We start from the raw sequence: 23,169 nt of genomic DNA, 5'->3' as shown, positions 1-23,169 counted from the left end.
TTTAAGAAAACCTTTGGATTAAGTTGAAAATGCTTGATTTTATCCCTTGGAATCCCAAGGCCAGTGTACACATGTAACTCAGATATAAAGCTATAATCAATGATTCAGCTCCATTTAAGACTATCAAAACATAATTAACAACAGCTGATCATCTTTTACTCTTTACTTTTCTAGCTGTTAGAGCAAACTAAACAAAACCTAATGTGTTAAATGTCAAGGGTCAAGATCCAAACGAAATCAAACACTTATCACTATAAGGGTGACTTAAGAATTGTGGCGTTCTCCTTTGGCGATTCTGATGGTTATCATCAGGTGTTCGTCACTAATGGCCAATCATCACTCAATTAATCACTTAATTACCTCATTAACTTTAACACTGCTTCAGTGTTATGCCGCGTTCCAGGCAACCCGTAACCCGTGTTTTTCCAACCTTCTACCTGTGAAAGTGGACTGGAACGGCAGCCAAACCTGTGAACTCGTACTAGATCGATGTACTCCCAGTTACGAGTTTTGACGTCACATAGCCCGCGAAGCAACAATGGCAGCCCCCTACGGTTGCAGCGTTTATGAAACAAATATACAAATAACGTAAAATAAAAGGTATAACAGCTTTTCTTGCCGTCTGCGCTGTTTTTCTCCTCCGTTTCCCACAAGGAGTAAGCACCTTTGGCGATATAAATGATTGTAAATGAGCATACACCCCGTACGGTCCGACATGCTTTGTTTACATCAAACTACCACACAATTCCTTGCGTTTAGGCAGTTTGGCGTGACTTTGCCTGGAACACTACAAAGTCGTGAGTTGTGGTTTGAAGTTGTAATTTACGGGCTCAAAAACCTGCCTGGAACGCAGCATTACTTTAACACTTGTATTTTAACACTTTAACACTCTTGAGTGTGGTCTCACATATACTCCCAGGAGAGTTCATTTAACACTGGAGTTTTTGCTGTGTACGCCCATCTTCCCTGAGATGACCAATCATTGTTGTGAATTTCAGGCGGGAGAGAATTTCTTTGTTCTGACTTTATTACTCGATGGAATGTTCTTGTGGGAGGCCAGAATTAGTAACGTTTCACTCCAAAAGGACTAAACATACTAACGGTACATCTCATAATCATATACTTTGCACCATTGACTAAGACAAAGAAAGAGAAACCTTTAGACATCAAACATGCCTTGGTTTAAATGCATAAAAGCAGTGTATCTTCTTTACAGAGCCATTTTGAGTATTTAAGATGGCTTTTACATCACACAAACATAATAAATATAGGGAGCATGCATATACTTAAGAAATCATCATATATGTAATTTCTGGGATAGTTTAATTAAAGGCTAAAGAAAGAGGAATGTTTGTGTATGTGCGTGTTGAGGTCATCTCCCGGCCATTCTCAACTTAGGGGTTAGTTAGAGGTTCTGGCTGATTAGGATCTGATTGAAGCTCTCATGCTGCGTTCACACCAAACGCGAATTGAGCGTCAGGCGCGAGTGATTTCAATGTTAAGTCAATGGAAAGGCGCGTTGACGCGCGTCTGGAGGTCCCGCGGCGCGGAAGGCGCGTTACGCGCGGCGCGAAGGGCGCGAATCCGCTTCATTCGCGCGTCCAGTTCGCGCGAATGGCGCGAATTGGACGCGAATTGAGCGTCTTGCGCGATACGCGCGTTACACGCGAATGGTGCTTTTGTGCATTCACGCGTTTGAAGCGAATTCGCGTCTGACGCCCGAGTTGAAAAATTTGAACTTTGGCGTCAATTCGCGCCGCGTTAACCAATCAGGAGCCTGCTCGCTGCTGTCACGTGGTAAAGTGACGTGTATGAGAAACCCTGCATAAATTAAAAATAGTACTATTGTGTCACAAAATGTAGTTTTAAGACGTTTTCAGGTGGGAATGTAGTTGTTTAAAGCTCAAATCTGTGGTTTATTTATAAAGAGAGCGCCTATTTAAAAAAAATAATCTTGTGTTTTTGGAGTTGTGAGATCCAGGCGATCACCGGGCAATCACTGCTCATAACCCCAGCGAAGGCAGCCTTTCCTCGGCCAGTCCTTCTGGCGTCTGCCGCTGGCTCTGATGTCCTGTAGTGGTTCGTTTTGTGTAGATCTAACGGCCGAGCTTTGCTCTCATGAATCTATAATTTGTTGTCTGCCAAATCGTTTTGACTGAGGGCAAAGAGAAGTTTCATAACTTTATATTTTAAGGATATTTAAACATACATGCAGTGAAGATAATGTAGAGTTGCCTGGACCACATTTGTGTGGCTATTAATGCTTAATATATATGTTTAATGAAAATGAAAAGAGGCAGAGTGGTGTTTTATGACATATTTCTCCTGGAGTGCCTTGAACGCGCGTCAATTTCGCTTCCAGCGCTCGATTTCTACGCGCGTCCAATTCTCTGCTGACGCGCGAATGCATTCAAAATGTACGCGCGTGAAACTAGACGCGGTAGACGCGATTTTGACGCTCAATTCGCGTTTGGTGTGAACGCAGCATCACAGGACCATCATTGTATCTTCTGGTCACACTCTAGCTGGTCATTAACCAGTCAGTGGTGCAATCTAACTCAGACTTGTTGGAGCCATTGGAGCAGGGATTTACTTTATATGCAGAGCTGTGGAAGAGAAGAGCATCTCTGATGTTCCTCAAAACAACTCATCCCTTTGATCCTATGAGAGAGAGACTCCAGACACTACAACTGCTCTTCTTCTAGTACTAGCATCAGTCAAGTGTGAGGGTGACCTGCAAGCACTCTCTGTGAGCACATCCTGCCTTGAGTTTGGGCCAAACAACTGCAAGGTCGTTCTCAAACCTACGGTATGTACCTACGGTGCTCTCAACTCCTTTCAGAGCACAGGTCATTACTATCTTTGCTCTTCCCGCTCTTTCTCAGGACGAGCACGAGTTGTACTTACTCTGCCCGGTTCAGGCTTTGAGGAGCAGCTTTTTCTATACTTCGGCGGCAATCCGGTCTTGAAGCAAAGGCTATCCAATTGGATAGTGGACGTCAGTGATTCTGCTCATTATCATCAGGTGTCTTTAATAATCAAACAATCATCACTCAATAAATCACTAAAGTATCTTATTAACTCTAATGCTGCATGCACACCAAATAGAACGTCAAAATCGCGTCTACCTTGTCTAGTTTCGTCTAGTTCGTCTAATCGTCTAATGTTCGTCTAATGTTCGTCTAGTTTCACGCGCGAACATTTTGAATGCATTCGCGCGTCCGCGGCGAATTGGACGCGCGTAGAAATCGAGCGCTGGAAGCGAAATTGACGCGCATTCAAGGCTCTCCAGGAGAAATATGTCATAAAACACCACTCTGCCTCTTTTCATTTTCATTAAAAATATATATTAAGCATGAATAGCCACACAAATGTGGTCCAGGCAACTCCTACATTATCTTCACTGCATGTATGTTTAAATATCCTTAAAATATAAAGTTATGAAACTTCTCTTTGCCCTCAGTCAAAACGATTTGGCAGACAACAAATTATATATTCATGAGAGCAAAGCTCGGCCGTTAGATCTACACAAAACGAACCACTACAGGACATCAGAGCCAGCGGCAGACGCCAGAAGGACTGGCCGAGGAAAGGCTGCCTTCGCCGGGGTTATGAGCAGTGATTGCCCGGTGATCCCCTGGATCTCACAACTCCAATAACACAAGATTATTTTTTTTTAAATAGGCGCTCTCTTTATAAATAAACCACAGATTTGAGCTTTAAACAACTACATTCCCACCTGAAAAAGTCTTAAAACTACATTTTGTGACACAATAGTACTATTTTTAATTTATGCAGGGTTTCTCATACACGTCACTTTACCACGGCACAGCAGCAAGCAGGCTCCTGATTGGTTAACGCGGCGTGAATTGATGCCAAAGTTCAAATTTTTCAACTCGGGAGTCAGACGCGAATTTGCTTCAAACGCGTGAATGCACAACAACACCATTTGTGTGTAACGCGCGTATCGCGCAAGACGCTCAATTTGTGTCCAATTTGCGTCATTCGCGTGAACTGGACGCGCGAATGAGGCGGATTCGCGTCCTTCGCGCCGCGCAAAACGCGCCTTCCGCGCCGCGGGACCTTCCGACACGCATCAACGCGCCTTTCCATTGACTTAACATTGAAATCACTCGCGCCAGACGCTCTATTCGCGTTTGGTGTGAACGCAGCATAACACTGCTTCAATGTTAATTTAACACCTGCTGGTGGTTCCCATATGAACACTGAGCGGTGATAATTCAACACAGGGGAATTTACTGTGCAACATGTATAAGGACGCAATACAAGTGAACCGTATCGATAGGGAACATGCTTGGTTACTGAAGTAACCTCGGCTCCCTGAGATAACATAAAACGAGTATTGCATAGACAGCCATGCTACCGCGCTGCATGACTTGGTGCTTGCCGCTTTTCAGTCAAAAGATTCTGAATATTATGGTGGGCTGCAGCACCATAGGTTCATGCAGTTTCACTGAGTGATTCAATCAGGCTTCAGTATTTAGAGAAAAAGGAGTTTAAGGAAGCACTACGAGTGAACCGTATTGTAATGCTGCGTTCACACCAAATGCAAATAGAGCGTCAGGAGCGAGTGATTTCAATGTTAAGTCAAAGGAAAGGCGCGTTGACGCGCATCTGGAGGTCCTGCGGCGCAATAGATGCGATTCCGCCTCATTCGTGTTTTTGTGCATTCACGCGTTTGAAGCGAATCTGCGTCTGACGCCCGAGTTGAAAAATCTGAACTAGAGAAGTTTCACAACTTATTTAAATGGATATTTAAATATACATGCAGTGAAGATAATATTGGAGTTGCCTGAACCACATTTGTGTGGCTATTAATGTTTTATATATATTTTTAATTCAAATGAAAAAAGGCAAAGTGGTGTTTTATGACATATTTCTCCTGAGTGTCTATTTCGCTTCAAATGCTCGATTTTTACGCATGTCCAATTCGCTGTGGACGCGTGAATTAATTCAAAATGTTCAAGCGTCCAACTAGACGTGGTAGAACTGATTTTGATACTCTATTTGCGTTAGGTTGGAAACTAAAAAAGTCGAAAGTCTCGAGTCCAAATAAAGTAAACACTGATAACCATCATGATGACTTCAGACATAAACATCTAAACCTCTAATAATTCTCAATAAGAACTTTTGAAAATGTTTGACAGAAAGAAAGTCAAACTGGTTAATATTAAGTGTAATAATGTGTAATGGCTGAAAGTCAGTTATTTCTCTCTTTTTTCTTTTCTTGTTGTTTCTCTTTCCTTCAATGATTCGGTTTATTAACATCAGGTGTAACTATTAGTGGTCAATTATCACTTAATTACATAATTATCTAATTAACTTCAACACTGCTTCAGTGTTATTTTAAAACCATGCAGTGTGGACACATATATTACATTTAACACTGGGGATTTTCCTGTGTAGTCCCATCCATATAGGACTATTGTTACATTTTGTAAATTAACCTGAAAGAGTTTGTTAATGTGCATAACATGACTTACAATCCACATTAGACCTGCTTCTTTTTCTTAGGCTTGCCTGATGACATTCCTGAAAAGTGGAAGGTGAGAACGAACACATTGCTCACACACTCTTAAAACTCTTAAACATATTTATTTATTATCTCAGCTCTATTTATTTATGTTTTGTGTCTTTACTGCAGCACGAGCAGATGTCAGTGCAGATGTTTGATGACATTGTGAAGAATTTGAAGGCTGAGAATGAGAATGTGTTGAAAGAGCACGGACTGGACAATAGAGATGTCAACTTCATTAAAGAGTTAATCGAAGGGGCAAAAGCTTCAGTTGATGAGGTACATACTGATACTCCAGCTGTTCATACTGATGCTCCAGCTGTTCATACTGATACTCCAGCTGTTTATACTGATACTCCAGCTGTTCATACTGATGCTCCAGCTGTTCATACTGATACTCCAGCTGTTTATACTGATACTCCAGCTGTTTATACTGATACTCCAGCTGTTCATACTGATACTCCAGCTGTTCATACTGATACTCCAGCTGTTTATACTGATACTCCAGCTGTTCATACTGATACTCCAGCTGTTTATACTGATACTCCAGCTGTTTATACTGATACTCCAGCTGTTCATACTGATATTCCAGCTGTTTATAATGATACTCCAGCTGTTCATACTGATACTCCAGCTGTTCATACTGATACTCCAGCAGCTGTTTATACTGATACTCCAGCTGTTCATACTGATACTCCAGCTGTTCATACTGATACTCCAGCTGTTCATACTGATGCTCCACCTGTTCATACTGATACTCCAGCTGTTCATACTGATACTCCAGCTGTTCATACTGATACTCCAGCTGTTTATACTGATACTCCAGCTGTTCATACTGATACTCCAGCTGTTCATACTGATACTCCAGCTGTTCATACTGATACTCCAGCTGTTCATACTGATGCTCCAGCTGTTCATACTGATACTCCAGCTGTTTATAATGATACTCCAGCTGTTCATACTGATACTCCAGCTGTTCATACTGATACTCCAGCAGCTGTTTATACTGATACTCCAGCTGTTCATACTGATACTCCAGCTGTTCATACTGATACTCCAGCTGTTCATACTGATACTCCAGCTGTTTATACTGATACTCCAGCTGTTCATACTGATACTCCAGCTGTTTATACTGATACTCCAGCTGTTTATAATGATACTCCAGCTGTTCATACTGATACTCCAGCTGTTCATACTGATACTCCAGCAGCTGTTTATACTGATACTCCAGCTGTTCATACTGATACTCCAGCTGTTCATACTGATACTCCAGCTGTTTATAATGATACTCCAGCTGTTCATACTGATACTCCAGCTGTTCATACTGATACTCCAGCAGCTGTTTATACTGATACTCCAGCTGTTCATACTGATACTCCAGCTGTTCATACTGATACTCCAGCTGTTCATACTGATACTCCAGCTGTTTATACTGATACTCCAGCTGTTCATACTGATACTCCAGCTGTTCATACTGATACTCCAGCTGTTCATACTGATACTCCAGCTGTTCATACTGATGCTCCAGCTGATCATACTGATACTCCAGCTGTTTATACTGATACTCCAGCTGTTAATACTGATACTCCAGCTGATCAAACTGATACTCCAGCTGTTCATACTGATACTCCAGCTGTTCATACTGATACTCCAGCTGTTCATACTGATGCTCCAGCTGTTCATACTGATACTCCAGCTGATCAAACTGATACTCCAGCTGTTCATACTGATACTCCAGCTGTTCATACTGATACTCCAGCTGTTCATACTGATACTCCAGCTGATCATACTGATACTCCAGCTGTTCATACTGATACTCCAGCTGTTCATACTGATACTCCAGCTGTTTATACTGATACTCCAGCTGTTCATACTGATACTCCAGCTGTTCATACTGATGCTCCAGCTGTTCATACTGATACTCCAGCTGTTTATACTGATACTCCAGCTGTTCATGGTGATACTCCAGATGATCATACTGATACTCCAGCTGTTCATACTGATACTCCAGCTGTTTATACTGATACTCCAGCTATTCATACTGATACTCCAGCTGTTCATACTGATACTCCAGCTGTTTATACTGATGCTCCAGCTGTTCATACTGATACTCCAGCTGTTTATACTGATACTCCAGCTGTTTATACTGATACTCCAGCTGTTCATACTGATACTCCAGCTGTTCATACTGATACTCCAGCTGATCATACTGATGCTCCAGCTGATCACACTGATACTCCAGCTGTTCATACTGATACTCCAGCTGTTCATACTGATACTCCAGCTGATCATACTGATACTCCAGCTGATCATACTGATACTCCAGCTGTTTATACTGATACTCCAGCTGTTCATACTGATACTCCAGCTGTTTATACTGATACTCCAGCTGTTCATACTGATACTCCAGCTGTTCATACTGATACTCCAGCTGTTCATACTGATACTCCAGCTGTTTATACTGATACTCCAGCTGTTCATACTGATACTCCAGCTGTGTATACTGATACTCCAGCTGTTTATACTGATACTCCAGCTGTTCATACTGATATTCCAGCTGTTTATAATGATACTCCAGCTGTTCATACTGATACTCCAGCTGTTCATACTGATACTCCAGCAGCTGTTTATACTGATACTCCAGCTGTTCATACTGATACTCCAGCTGTTCATACTGATACTCCAGCAGCTGTTTATACTGATACTCCAGCTGTTCATACTGATACTCCAGCTGTGTATACTGATACTCCAGCTGATCATACTGATACTCCAGCTGTTCATACTGATACTCCAGCTGTTCATACTGATACTCCAGCTGTTCATACTGATACTCCAGCTGTTCATACTGATACTCCAGCTGTTCATACTGATACTCCAGCTGTTCATACTGACATTCCAGCTGTTTATACTGATACTCCAGCTGTTTATACTGATGCTCCAGCTGTTCATACTGATACTCCAGCTGTTCATACTGATATTCCAGCTGTTTATACTGATACTCCAGCTGTTTATACTGATGCTCCAGCTGTTCATACTGATACTCCAGCTGTTTATACTGATGCTCCAGCTGTTCATACTGATGCTCCAGCTGTTCATACTGATCTTCCAGCTGTTTATACTGATGCTCCAGCTGTTCATACTGATACTCCAGCTGTTCATACTGATATTCCAGCTGTTCATACTGATACTCCAGCTGTTCATACTGATACTCCAGCTGTTAATACTGATACTCCAGCTGTTTATACTGATACTCCAGCTTTTCATACTGATACTCCAGCTGTTCATACTGATACTCCAGCTGTTCATACTGATGCTCCAGCTGTTCATACTGATACTCCAGCTGTCCATACTGATACTCCAGCTGTTCATACTGATACTCCAGCTGTTCATACTGATACTCCAGCTGTTTATACTGATACTCCAGCTGTTCATGCTGATACTCCAGCTGTTTATACTGATACTCCAGCTGTTCATACTGATACTCCAGCTGTTCATACTGATAATCCAGCTGTTCATACTGATACTCCAGCTGTTTATACTGATACTCCAGCTGTTCATACTGATACTCCAGCTGTTCATACTGATATTCCAGCTGTTCATACTGATAATCCAGCTGTTCATACTGATACTCCAGCTGTTTATACTGATACTCCAGCTGTTCATACTGATACTCCAGCTGTTTATACTGATACTCCAGCTGATCATACTGATGCTCCAGCTGTTCATACTGATGCTCCAGCTGTTCATACTGATACTCCAGCTGTTTATACTGATATTCCAGCTGTTCATACTGATACTCCAGCTGTTCATACTGATACTCCAGCTGTTCATACTGATACTCCAGCTGTTTATACTGATGCTCCAGCTGTTCATACTGATACTCCAGCTGTTTATACTGATACTCCAGCTGATCATACTGATGCTCCAGCTGTTCATACTGATGCTCCAGCTGTTCATACTGATACTCCAGCTGTTTATACTGATACTCCAGCTGATCATACTGATGCTCCAGCTGTTCATACTGATGCTCCAGCTGTTCATACTGATACTCCAGCTGTTTATACTGATATTCCAGCTGTTCATACTGATACTCCAGCTGTTCATACTGCTACTCCATCTGTTCATACTGATACTCCAGCTGTTTATACTGCTACTCCAGCTGTTCATACTACTACTCCAGCTGTTCATACTGATATTCGAGCTATTTATACTGATACTCCAGCTGTTTATACTGATGCTCCAGCTGTTTATACTGATATTCCAGCTGTTTATACTGATACTCCAGCTGTTTATACTGATACTCCAGCTGATCATACTGATACTCCAGCTGTTCATACTGATACTCCAGCTGTTTATACTGATATTCCAGCTGTTTATACTGATACTCCAGCTGTTTATACTGATACTCCAGCTGTTTATACTGATACTCCAGCTGTTTATACTGATACTCCAGCTGTTCATACTGATACTCCAGCTGTTCATACTGATACTCCAGCTGTTTATACTGATACTCCAGCTGTTCATACTGATACTCCAGCTGTTTATACTGATACTTCGGCTGTTTGTGATGTGTTAGCATGAATGAAGTCTGATTTACTTACAGCCTTTGCTTTACTTTTCAGTGGACATACAAGGGCAGAACTGAAGACAAATCCTTCCTGTATGAGATTGTGGCAAATAAACAGAACGGCATTGATGTGGACAAATGGGACTATTTTGCACGGTAATTATTATTAGACATTTTGAAGTTTGATTTACATATTTAATGTTATTATATATATATATATATATGATATTTAAATCTCACAGAGACTGTCATCACCTCGGCATTCGAAACAGCTTTGACCATCATCGTCTGCTGAAGTTCGCTCGAGTCTGTGAAGTGAACGGGAGAAATCACATCTGCTTCAGAGACAAGGTGCACAAGACAATTACACTACTAACCAATCACACACATACTGAATATGGCATACTGAGTATACTCAAGAATCATCTACTCTATGTAGCGAGTTAGCTCAAAGGGGAGATATTAATAATTATTCATCATGAATATTTGAATCAGTTAATGAAAGTAACTTGATGCAGCTACATTAACATTACAATCAATCAATCAGTTCATCCTGTGAACTCTCAGGATTGATTATTAATTAATTCTAACCCACTGAGCAAAGTTATGTCCAATAGACGTCTTTTCAATGTCTTTGCCACTAGAGGCGTACGTTGAAAAGACGTCCACTGAGGAGCCAGAATGAAAGTTTTTATGACGTCTGTTTTTGACGTGTTCTGCACGTCCGATATAGACGTTCATGGAACCTCAAGGTTAAAAACTAGTTCAAATTGTGGACATATTTTCCATTTGGAATTGCAAAGCAACTCACAGACAGTGTGTGTTTGTCCAGAAATCTGTAATTCACACATCTTTGGATCGTGAGAGAATCGTGGGATTCAATCCAGGATCTTCTTGCTGTGAGGAGACAGTGTTTCCCACTGAGACACTGGTGCTGCCCTTAATCACAGACATAAGACACACTTTGACTATTTCTGTCAGACGTCTACAGAAGCTCTTACTGAGAATTAACAGAGCTTTAGATGTTGATTTTTATGGTTAATTTGAAGTCACCATTGTGGTGGGAAGCGTTTGCTTTAGTTGGGCTCTTGGTCCCTGTATTTGTAGTAGCTTTTCTTTGGATGTTATAACTGTGTGTTTGTGAGAAACACAATAGTTGTGGCTGAGAAAGCAAAGATAAAGTGACATCAGGAGTTGTCAACTCCTTGTTGATGACTAAATCATCAGAAAGCAAGCAGCTAATGTTGTGTTTTTAGTTTTGTGTGCTTATTTGGAACAATAGTCATTTGTTTAAAGCCACTATAAACTTGTGAATCTTCTGCATTGGCACCAATAGCATTAACATTATAATTTATCCTGAAGGATGATAAAACAGTATGTACAAACAACGTTTTGAGCAGATATTTCACATAGTCACACACAGAGATCAAGATTTTGCCTATGCTTCACAATAACGGTGACAATCAAGCATGACTATGAAGCTACCCATCATGCATTGCAGCATGAAGTTTTTTTTGTTTTGATTGTCACCGTTGTTGTGAATCATATGCAAAATCTTGATGTCTGTGTGTGACTATGTGAAATATTTTCTCAAAACAATGTGCACATTCTTTTTTATCTTTCAGCATAAGTGATTATTTTATTGCTACTGGTCCCAATACAGTGGATTTAAAAAGTTATTGAGGCTATAAACAAATGATTTCTAGCCAAACAAGCACACAAAACTCAAAAGCACAACATCAGATTCTAGACATCTGCTGATTTAGTCATCAACAAGGAGCTGACAACACCTGAAGTCACTTTATCTTTGCTTCCTCAGCCACAACTATTGTGTTTCTCACACACAGAGTTATAACATCCAAAGAAAAACTAACTCAAATACGGGAACCAAGAGCCCAACTAAAGCAAACGCTTCCCACCACAATGGTGACTTCAAATGAAACATAAACATCAACATCTAAAGCTCTGTTAATTCCCAGTAAGAGCTTCTGTAGACGTCTGACAGAAATAGTCAAAGTGTGTCTTCTGTCTGTGATTAAGGGCAGCACCAGTGTCTCAGTGGGAAACACTGTCTCCTCACAGCAAGAAGATCCTGGATTGAATCCCACGATTCTTTCACGATCCAAAGATGTGTGAATTACAGATGCTAAGTTGTCTAAAGTGTCTAAAGGTGTGAGCTAAGTTTCTTTTATTTTCATGATTTCTGGACAAACACACACTGTCTGTGAGTTTCTTTGCAATTACAAATGTAGAACACGTCAAAAACAGACGTCATAAAATCTTTCATTCTGGCTCCTCAGTGGACATCTTTTCAACGTACGCCTCTAGGGGCAAAGACATTGAAAAGACGTATTTTGGACATAGCTTTCCTCAGTGGGAAGTGAAGGGTATTTTTCATGAATACAGAAAAATAATCCTTCCTTTGCATTTACAGCGCTTAGAGTGTGTAGCAAAATCGATCATTTAAGTGAAAATTTGTTTGCAGGCAGGGTGGCAGAACCAAACGTACAAGTTTAATTAACTAAATCATGAACAACAACTAAAATAAAATAAACACACACACACAGACACACACACACACACACACACACACACACACACACACACACACACACACACACACACACACACACACACACACACACACACACACACACACACAAGATCACACATATGGGGTAGAATGGAAAGTGAAAGTGGTTGAAGAACCTGATCAGAACAGAGGAATGAAGCTATGAAAAACACCTGGGAGAACCTTCAGTTATGACTGCAAGCTCCTTTGTTTGAACCAAGAGGTTCACAGCTTTGACTAACTGGACATCGATTTAGTATATCGTACGTTACTTGCATTTGCCTGAGAGGTTGAAGAGTATCCGATGTACAATCACAGGTGAAAGTCTTGGTGTTGAAGTTGTAATTGTTTTCTTCTGCATTGACTGAAGAAGATTTGATGAACTTGCACCGTTATTTCGACTCAGTCGTGGTCAAGATATTGCACATGGCTTGGTGTTGGGCCTGCCTGGATCGCGACCGTGTGGTCAGATCAGGTTTCCGGTCCCACACACGCACCTGGCTTGGTGGGAGCCAGCAGATGTGTGTTGGTCATCAGTTGAGAGAGAGAGAGAGAGAGAGAGAGAGAGAGAGAGAGAGAGAGAGACGGATCTGTGCCTCTCTCTTTTAAGTCTGGAAGAATTCAAATCTCTTAGGATAGACCTGAACGGTGATATAGTTAAATGTAACAAATAATTGTGTCTGGTTTGTTTCAGTCGTTAAATCTCTTTTGTAGTTTTATTCTCTGCTTTAAATTTTCAGGTCAAAATGACATTTAAAATTCTTGAATGTGAACACTGCATTATGGGAACTGGATCTATGACGCTCTGGTGTTTGTGTGTCTAACAGGAAGCAGATAATGTTTATGACATGTTTCGCACCCGATACACTCTCCATCGCCAGGCCTACCAGCACAAGATCTGCAACATCATTGAAGTCATGTGAGTCTCTCTGTTTGAGTCGATGTGAGATCACACAAAATTAAACCTCCTGCCTCACTTATTCTTCATATAAAGGACATTACAAAAAATCAGCATTCAGTTGACTGCGCTCTTTATACATGTTTGAAACACTAACTCATATGTTTTTCTGTGTTTTAGGCTTTCAGAAGCGCTCGTACTAGCTGATCGTGACCTTCATGAAGGGAAACCTGAAGATATGCTGAAGATTTCTGAAGCCATAAAGACAGCAGAGGAATACAGCAAACTCACAGGTGAGCTGAAAGCAGAAAAACTCAAAAATGTATACACCTTCCAAACAAGTCTGCCACATTATATAATATGAGTAGCACTTCTGGTTTTGGGGACCTGTACTCAAAAGGGTTGTTAAACAATTAATTTAAATAAATAAGGTTCAAATAAATGAGCTTTCATTTTTCCGCCATGCTCCGCCAAAAACAATGTAACGGCAAAAAGTTATTTGATAATACTTTTACACTACATTGTCAGAAAAGTCTATTTTAGTTAATGATAATGAATCTTGTGTCAGATGAGATTTTTGAGCAGATCTCGTCCTCCACTGCTGAGAACCTGAAGAAATCCAGAGACATCCTGGACAAGATCGTCAGAAGAAAACTGCCAAAGTTTGTGGGAGAAGCTCGTCTTACTGAGGAAAACAAAACAAAGGTTGGACAGAAACTGAAAAACACAATGTAGTTTGATTTACCCTCTATAACTGACTAACCTTCTAAAACTGTAAATTCAGGAAGAGCTGACAGAAACATGGAAAGCCGCAGTGCAGAAGTACAAACCTACAGACCCTGCTGTTTGCCTGAACATTGGAGATTTACCAGTTTATGTGAGTTATATACCACGCTTATATTCACCTTTGCCTTCATATCTTCACTATTTCAATTCTTACTCAGGTGGTTGATCTGGATCACGGCATGAAGGACAAAAACCCTATTGATTACGTCTATTTCTACAGCAAGAGGAAACCCAATCAAGCTTCTACCATTAAAGATTATCAGGTTCTCATGAAAGTTTTATCTCCCATTGCAGAATTTTAAAAAATGAGTGTCATTTATTCCTTACCAATGCACTTTTGGTAAACAATTTGGACTGGAGCTTGAAACTTTTTTCAGTGTTGGGCTCAGTGAGGTTTACTCCATGATCTTTATAAAACTCATTGTGTGATATTTGTCTTGTTTTGACAGCTGTCCAGTTTCCTGCCAAAGAGGTTCAATGAAGAGCTTGTGAGAGTTTATTACAGAAGAACTGATGATCAGACGGCTGAAGATAAGATGGAGGAGAAGAAGAAGGTGGAAGAGGCTGAGAAGTGCTTTCAGATCTGGTGTGCAGACAATTTTGGACTCCCCTAGGCAGCTGAATTAAAAACAGTTTCAGTTAAAGGTAAATGTCACGGTCACAGCTGCATTTTTCATCATCCCTTCTTCTGCTCAACTGCTCACAGTCAGCAATCACCCAGTCATGATCACCAGAGTATTAATCACCCTCCACCTCATCCCCACATCACTACAGGCAGCATATCAGCACACTCCTCACTCTGTTACATTGTCTTGTCTTGTTTGAGTACAGACTCATCTACTTGTGAGCACTTGCTTTTTACAAGTGTATGTTACGTGTCTCCATCCTCTTTCCTGATCCTCTGTGTCTCTCCATCGTCTTCCTGATCTTCCATGTCTCCAGTGTCCAATGTCAACTCCGAGTTCCAGAAACTCACCAGTCTCCCTGCCAAGGTGTGTGCTTCAGCTGTAATCTTCCACACCATACACAAGCTCCTCTTCCATCTGCAACGCAAAAGGACTGTTAGTATTCCCATTCACCATTTGTCTGCATTCCTCAACATCAGATCTACTCACCTGTTAGTTCCCATTACCTTCTGAATTAAGTAAAGCTGTTTCACATCATTACCATCCTTGTTGTGAGTCTCTGTTCCGTAACAGTGTATACAAAAATGGGTTGAGACTTTTGGGTAAGGACGCTGGGTTGATTTAGCTCAGTTTAGGCTGAAGGTCATGTTTAATCTGTAACCCAGCGGTGCTGGGTAGGGAACCCGGCCGTTAAAGAGCTTGTACGTCACGTTAATAACATGGACAAAACCAGTGCGAGAAGCCGCCATTTTACCAGCGTCTTCAGATGGAAGCGAGTGAAACACTGTTTATGATCTTAAGTCTTTAAAGAGGTGGTAAACCACAATTTCACTTTTCTAACTTTAGCTAGTGTGTAATGTTGCTGTTTGAGCATAAACAACATCTGCTAAGTTACAACGTTCAAAGTTTAAAACAAAGGGAGATATTTGCTTTTAAAGAAATCAGTTTCTAAGAACTACAGCAAACGGCCAGTAGGCGACTACTAGACATTCCTCCAGGGTTGCTGACATCACCAGCCCCAATATTTACATAAACCCCTCCTCCGAGAATATTAAATAAGGGGGTCGAGGCCATTTTCTATCGCTGCTTCCCCGCAGCTCCGTGGTTGTGGTATAGTTAGTAGGCTGGAGTGTTGTTGCCGCAATGCCGACGACACGCTGTTATTTTCATCCAGATTGCAGGTCCACTTTGTTCAGCCTTCCTAGGGACGGGGGTGCGTTGCAGTGCGTTTAACATACAGCATGTTATATGCATGTGTGTATGAGACAGAGGGGAACAGGTCGCATTTGCAGCAGATATATGCTGCCCATCATAAATCAAAGCATGAGACAGACAGGGGTCGGAGGAGAAGACCGGAAAATGTGACATAATGGACAATATTCGTCTGTATTTGCAATACACGAGCCGCGGTTCAGCTGCGCGAGACAAACACTGCCATTGTGAATCATGCACGACAGCTCCCGCTGCACATCTCACGGAGGAAAGCTTCCACAATCTTCGCGAGTTCAATGCAGGATTCACACAACGGCTTGTCCTGAAAGATGGATTTAAAAACAGAAGCTGTTTACGGGCCACAACCTGTAAGTCTGATTTATTTTTCGTCAATGTGTTTTCCTGTAATAGTTCGTATTGTTAATTGTACGTTGTAGCAAGGAAGTACACAGATGACAACGCTGTTCTGCAAACCAGTCTGTTAAATGCTCATTCATACTTAACGTTATCCGACAAACACCTAATGTTACAAACTTTTTTTTTAAATCTCAACAGCGAACTTGGCATTAGTGTAAATGATTCTTTGATTAGAGCTTTTATGTATTGTTTATCTACGGGCATAAACATGGTTCTGTGTGTGATTTGACTACTAGTAAAGCCAGTGTTTAGTGTTTGTTTTGGGTTAATAGTTCTTGCGACAGATATTTGGCTATAATTGTTCTAAAAATACAAAAGTAACTGCCATTCAGTAGCGATCACTATAGATCCGCAGTCTTTATTCTTGAGGACTGAACAGGTTGAACAGGTTCTGCTCGATCATCTTCACTAAAATTGTCTGGGTCTGATTCGGGCTCAAATTGGTAGGGTTTTATTGACGCCATTGTTTCTAATACTACCCAAAGCACAGTCTACCGGTAAAGGTAAGGGGCGTGACGTTTACGACAAACGTGCACTAGGCGGTTAGCGAATCACAACACATTGGGCCAGCTAACCAATCTGAGCCCACAGCGTATTTTTGAGGGACCGGCTTCATACAACCCGGAAACCATTAGACCGTTTTTACAAGGAGGGACAGAGCAGTGTAGAATAAAGGTAAAATATACGAAAAATAATGCAATTTTTTAAAAACGAAGCATGAACACGTTACAGTGCACCCCACAAACACAATCAAGCCTTCGAAAGAATTAGTTTTACCACCCCTTTAACAATAGTTTTTGTACAGGAGTATTTTGAGATTTATTTGAAGGTGGTAAAAGTCAGAAAAGGGCTTTAAAGAGCACCTATCATGGCATTTAAAATGTTCCAAATATTGTTTTAGAAGTCCCCAACAACAGTTTTGCATGCATGCAATGACAAAAAAGACTTTAGTTTTCTTATAATATGCATTTATTTTTACCTGTTTTGACAGCGATTCTCAAATGATTCCTTTAGTGATTCACTTTTCAAAACCCCGCCTTTACGTGACGCTAATCTGCGGTGATTGGTCCGATGGACCCAGTCAGCTGTGATTGGTATAGTCTGTGCAGATATTTTCGGAAACGGAACGCCCATCAAAGTCTTATAGTGACAGTAATTTGTTAATATGTGTCTGGAGTTATGAATATGAAAACCGCGTCTGTACCGTTTGATTGTAATATGAGCCTCAGCTGATCTCATTCATAAAAAAACTCCTCTATTCTCCTCACGAAGACTCGAGACAAATCAACATCCCTCAGGGCTTTTAGTTCAAAAGTGTGCAGATGAGGAGACATATTGATAGATTCTCATATGTCTGTGTCAAATTTCTAAACAGAGGAGTATTTTTTATTCAATACTTCCTCAAAATGCGCAGATAGCCTATTCATGAGCGATTGAGTCTCTTATGTGTTGTTTTCAATTCATACTGGCAGCCGGAGGGCGCTCTGTGCACATGTAGTCCATATATGGTACAGACAGACGAAGAAGATACCATGTGCCATAATAGAAGTCCATAATAAAAGCTTCCTGAGATCGCGAAACATACATTTGACGACTAATAAACACTCAATCGCGACGATGTATGGTTTATCTTCAAGCCACTTAGTCTTCAAATGCTCATCCTTGGGCAGATGAAAAAAGTTTGCTTTTGAGTCGCACCTCAGAACACAGCATCTCGTCGCCATGATGTTTTCTAGTTTTCACTGGCGTCTTGGAGCGCAATAAGTGGGCGTATCGTATTCAAATAACTTGACAAGTTGACGTCATCTAGTCAGAGAAAAAGCTTCGGTCTTCTAACGATTCTTAAAAATGACTCAGAGTCGACTCTTACTTTTGAAAGAAAATAACTATATATACGGTGTACTGTCATATTTCAAAACTATGCAGGATGTTTTTGTTCACTTAGATCTATGTTACACACTACATGAAAGGTACATTTCAAAATTCTATGATAGGTGCTCTTTAAATGGAAATATTTGCTGTTTTTGCCTCAAGTCTTAACGACCTCTTTTATCGAAATGATGAGATACTTTTAATATAGTGGTTTTCTTATGTCTTATTTAGAAGTCTGTTAATATAAGGTTATCAACAGATTCACATTTTAATTCATAATTTTTCATAATTGTTAATTATATGAGCTCGATGAGCTTTGTGTGTTCATTTTTCCCACACCTGGAGTAACCGACGCCAGCGACTGCTGTGCGAGGAGGAGTGCACAATCTTCTCAGCTTCTTCTGAAGAGAGGGAAAGACAGCTTCTGGTAAGTAAAGTTTAAAATTCCATGTCGTTATCAATTATTTTTGATTAAAGAGTAAAAACATGTTTGTTTTTTGTAGAGCCATAGAGCTATGAGTGATTAATTCTTTTGAGTTTATGTGAGTTTATTTTTAGAAATTTTTTATTTTGTCTACTCTCTGTTTACTTCAAAATTTTTATGCAACAACAGTATGACTTGTTCAAATTTTATTTAAATCATTAATGTCAGTGTTATTCATTGCAGAACCAACTTTGGAGAAGACCCATCCTTCCCAGTGTTCCTTTAGTTCACACAAATAAAAACAATGTCTCCACCCCCAGGAGGTCCAGCTAATCTGGAGGCACTTCGGGACTGCACAGATATATCTGTTTGCCGCCCCGGACACGTCTCACTGCCATCTCTTCTATTCCCTGACTGAGGGGACTCAGCAGGGATGCACTGGCACACAACTGGCCCCGGTGCCTGCACAAATATGTTTCCCCCAGTGAGCCTTCTAGCACAGACAGTGTGCAAACTGAGGGAGGACGAGGAGCAGGTCTTGTTAGTTGCGCCCTATTGGCCCAAACGGTTCTGGTTCCCAGAACTGATGCTCCTTGTGACCGCACCTCCTCGGCCCATTCCTCCAAGGAAGGACCTCCATTCTCAGAGATGAGCCACCCTCTAGCACCCACGTCTGAACCTCTAGCTCCATGTCTGGTCCCTGGATGGGACACGGAGGTTCTAAGTGATCTACCACAGTACGTGGTAGACACCATCACTTCGGCTAGAGCCCCCTCTACGAGGTGCCTCTATGCGTTTAAGTGGAACCTGTTTGTTGAGTGGTGTTCTTCCCGCCAGGAAGACCCCCGAAGACGTTAGATCAGTGCAGTGCTCTCCTTCCTGCATGATGGGTTGGAGCAAACGCTGTCTCCCTCCACCCTCAAAGTGTATGTTGCCGCTATAGCCGCACATCACAATGCAGTTGACGGTAAGTCCTTGGGGAAGCACGATCATCAGGTACACTCTAAAATGTTTTGCTATTTTACACTAAAAGTGGTTCTTGGCTCATAATCATAGGGGATCCACTTTTGGTGCTATATAGCACCATATCTTAACGGGTTCTGTATATTGTAGGGGTGCTATATAGACCTCAGTCATCCCAAAGAACCAGTGAAGAACCGCTGAAGAACCACTGAAGCACCAAGATTTGGTGCTATACAGCACTTAAAGTGGTTCCCCTATGATTACGAGTCAAATAACCACTTTTAGTGCCAAATAGCAATTTTTTTTTAGAGTGCACCTGAGTGGAGCGAGGAGACTAAATCCGCCTCTGTCACGGTTCATGAATTCACTGACTCGTCTTGTTGTGCTTGAGTGTAGTATCTGTGTGGTGGTGGGTGTGGCCGCTGATTACCACTCAACTGATTTCCAGCTCCAGCTGCCACTTGTAACATGGGTCTACTTATACTCATTGTGGTGCGTCTTGTGTTTGTCAGATCGTTGGGTTAGTTCAGTGTGTGTGTCAGTCTCTGGAAGGTTCCTGAGTTTTGTGTCTGCCTTCACAGAGGATCGCTCTGCCCTGATCACAGAGGATCATTCCAGCTCGTCCGGCCTGTTGTGGATTATCAAGTCTGCCTGTCTCAGGAGGATCGCTCTGCCTTGTTCATGGAGGATCTTCACTTTCACGGGTTACTGCACTTCACCAGTGGTCAGACTCGCACCGTGGTTCTCAGTCACGGAGATTCTGGTTGTCCATTGGGTCCCTGCGCTGCCTACACCATCGAGTGTCTTCCATCGTCATCTACTGACTTTACTTATCTACTCTCTTGTTTTCAATAAACTTACTTTTGCACTTGCAATTGAATCCTTTGTATCTTTCCCGTCACAGCCTCGCTCTCACTCTATACCCTCTTGGGATTTTTTCTCTAGTGCACTGCAGAAAGCACCATTTGAGCCTTTACAGTCAGCAGAGTTAAAAAATTCTACATTGGCTTCCATCAAGAGGGTTGGGGACCTGCATGCATTTTCAGTCAACAAATTGTGCCTAGAATTCGGGCCGGCTAACTCTCACGTAATCCTGAGACTCCGGCCCAGATATGTGCCCAAGGTTCCCACCACTCCCTTCCTGGACCAGGTGGTGAACCTGCAAGCGATGCCTCGGAAGAGGCAGACCCAGCCCTGGCTTTTCTCTGTCCCATCCGCGCTCTGGTTATAAGTGGACAGAATGCAAAGATTCAGGACCTCAGAACAGCTCTTCATCTGTTACGGAGGCCAGCAGAAGGGAAAGGCTGTCTCCAAGCCGAGGATGGCCCACTGGATAGTGGATGCCATAGCCTTGGGGTACCAAACCCAAGGCGTTCCTTGCCCGCTCGGGTTGAGAGCCCACTCCACTAGGAGGGTTACCTCTTCCTGGGCGCTGGTACACGGCGCCTCGCTGTCAGATATATGTAGAGCTGCGGGCTGGGCAACACCTAACGCGTTCGCTAGATTTTATAGCCTCCGTGTAGAGCCGGTTTATTCCTGTGTGCTCGCTTCAAACAGCCAGTAACACCGGAGTGCCCGTTCTAAGTGTCTGCTTGCTGCCATTGGCGCCATTCCCCTCCTCGTGGATCGGATATGTCCGCTCATATTCTCCAGTAGAGTTCCCCAGATTGGCGAACCCTCCCACTGAGCAAAGTTATGTCCAAGAGACGTCTTTTCAATGTGTTTGCCCCTAGAGGCGTACGTTGAAAAGACGTCCACTGAGGAGCCAGAATGAAAGTTTTTATGACGTCTGTTTTTGACGTGTTCTGCACATCCGATATAGACGTTCATGGAACCTCAAGGTTAAAAACTAGTAATGTGCTCATTGTGGACATATTTTCCATTTGTAATTGCAAAGCAACTCACAGACAGTGTGTGTTTGTCCAGAAATCATGGAAATAAAAGAAACTTAGCTCACACCTTTAGACTTATCTTTGGATCGTGAGAGAATCGTGGGATTCAATCCAGGATCTTCTTGCTGTGAGGAGACAGTGTTTCCCACTGAGACACTGGTGCTGCCCTTAATCACAGACATAAGACACACTTTGACTATTTCTGTCAGACGTCTACAGAAGCTCTTACTGAGAATTAACAAAGGTTTAGATGTTGATATTTATGGTTAATTTGAAGTCACCATTGTGGTGGGAAGCGTTTGCTTTAGTTGGGCTCTTGGTCCCCGTATTTACGTTAACTTTTCTTTGGCTGCTGTAACTGTGTGTGTGAAACACAATAGTTATGGCTGAGAAAGCAAAGGTAAAGTGACTTCAGGAGTTGTCAGCTCCTTGTTGTTGACTAAACCATCAGAAAGCAAGCAGCTAATGTTCTGTTTTAAGTTGTGTGTGCTTGTTTGGAACAATCGTCATTTGTTTAAAGCCACTATAACCTTGTGAATCGAGAGCACTAATCGCATTAAAATTGAACAGTATGTGCAAACAATGTTTTGACCAAATATTTCACATAGTCACACACAGACATCGAGATAATGCCTATGCTTCACAACAACGGTGACAATCAAGTTTGAGTTTTGTACTATGAAGCTACCCATCATGCATTGCAGCATGAAGCTTTTTTTGTTTTGATTGTCACCGTTGTTGTGAATCATATGCAAAATCTTGATGTCTGTGTGTGACTATGTGAAATATTTTCTCAAAACAGTGTGCACATTCTGTTTTATCATCTTTCAGGATTAGTGATTAATATATCGCTACTGGTCCCAATACTGTGGATTCACAAGTTATTGAGGCTATAAACAAATGATTATTTGCCAAAAAAGAACACGAAACTCAAAATCAAAACATCCGATTTTAGACTTCTGATGATTTAGTCATCAACAAGGAGCTGACAACACCTGAAGTCACTTTATCTTTACTTTCTCAGCCATAACTATTGTGTTTCTCACACACACAGTTATAACATCCAAAGAAAAGCTAACAACAAATATATAGAGACCAAGAGCCCAACTAAAGCAAACGCTTCCCACCACAATGGTGACTTCAAAAGAAACATAAATGTCAACATCTAAAGCTCTGTTAATTCTCAGTAAGAGCTTCTGTAGACGTCTGACAGAAATAGTCAAAGTGTGTCTTATGTCTGTGATTGTGATTAAGGGCAGCTCCAGTGTCTCAGTGGGAAACACTGTCTCCTCACAGCAAGAAGATCCTGGATTGAATCCCACGATTCTCTCACGATCCAAAGATGTGTGAATTACAGATGCTAAGTTGTCTAAAGTGTCTAAAGGTTGTGAGCTAAGTTTCTTT

The 23,169-nt window shown here is 41.6% G+C and overlaps 1 protein-coding gene across 2 annotated transcripts in view; it reads left to right on the top strand.

The window, feature by feature from the left end:
• LOC307123799 (deoxynucleoside triphosphate triphosphohydrolase SAMHD1-like) overlaps window positions 1–15,527 on the top strand; it is a 30,197-nt gene extending 14,670 nt beyond the window's left edge. Inside the window, exons 6-16 of one of the 2 annotated variants that reach the window (XR_013816210.1) lie at window positions 5,536–5,567; window positions 5,666–5,815; window positions 10,159–10,259; window positions 10,346–10,454; window positions 13,503–13,594; window positions 13,754–13,866; window positions 14,142–14,278; window positions 14,358–14,450; window positions 14,518–14,622; window positions 14,809–15,184; window positions 15,302–15,524. Coding sequence is in view for 1 of the 2 variants with exons in the window: in XM_079812518.1 (XP_079668644.1) it covers window positions 5,536–5,567; window positions 5,666–5,815; window positions 10,159–10,259; window positions 10,346–10,454; window positions 13,503–13,594; window positions 13,754–13,866; window positions 14,142–14,278; window positions 14,358–14,450; window positions 14,518–14,622; window positions 14,809–14,973 (1,097 nt within the window). In the remaining variant the exon portion in view is untranslated. Of the gene's footprint in view, window positions 1–5,535; window positions 5,568–5,665; window positions 5,816–10,158; window positions 10,260–10,345; window positions 10,455–13,502; window positions 13,595–13,753; window positions 13,867–14,141; window positions 14,279–14,357; window positions 14,451–14,517; window positions 14,623–14,808; window positions 15,185–15,301 lie in introns of both variants that reach the window. The other variant, XM_079812518.1, reaches the window with a different exon arrangement.
• The last annotated feature ends 7,642 nt before the right edge of the window (window positions 15,528–23,169 follow it).

Source organism: Gobio gobio (assembly GCF_949357685.1).
Source record: "Gobio gobio genome assembly, chromosome: 3".
Taxonomy (NCBI): Eukaryota; Metazoa; Chordata; class Actinopteri; order Cypriniformes; family Gobionidae; genus Gobio; species Gobio gobio.
This window is presented reverse-complemented; position numbering and strand designations above follow the sequence as displayed.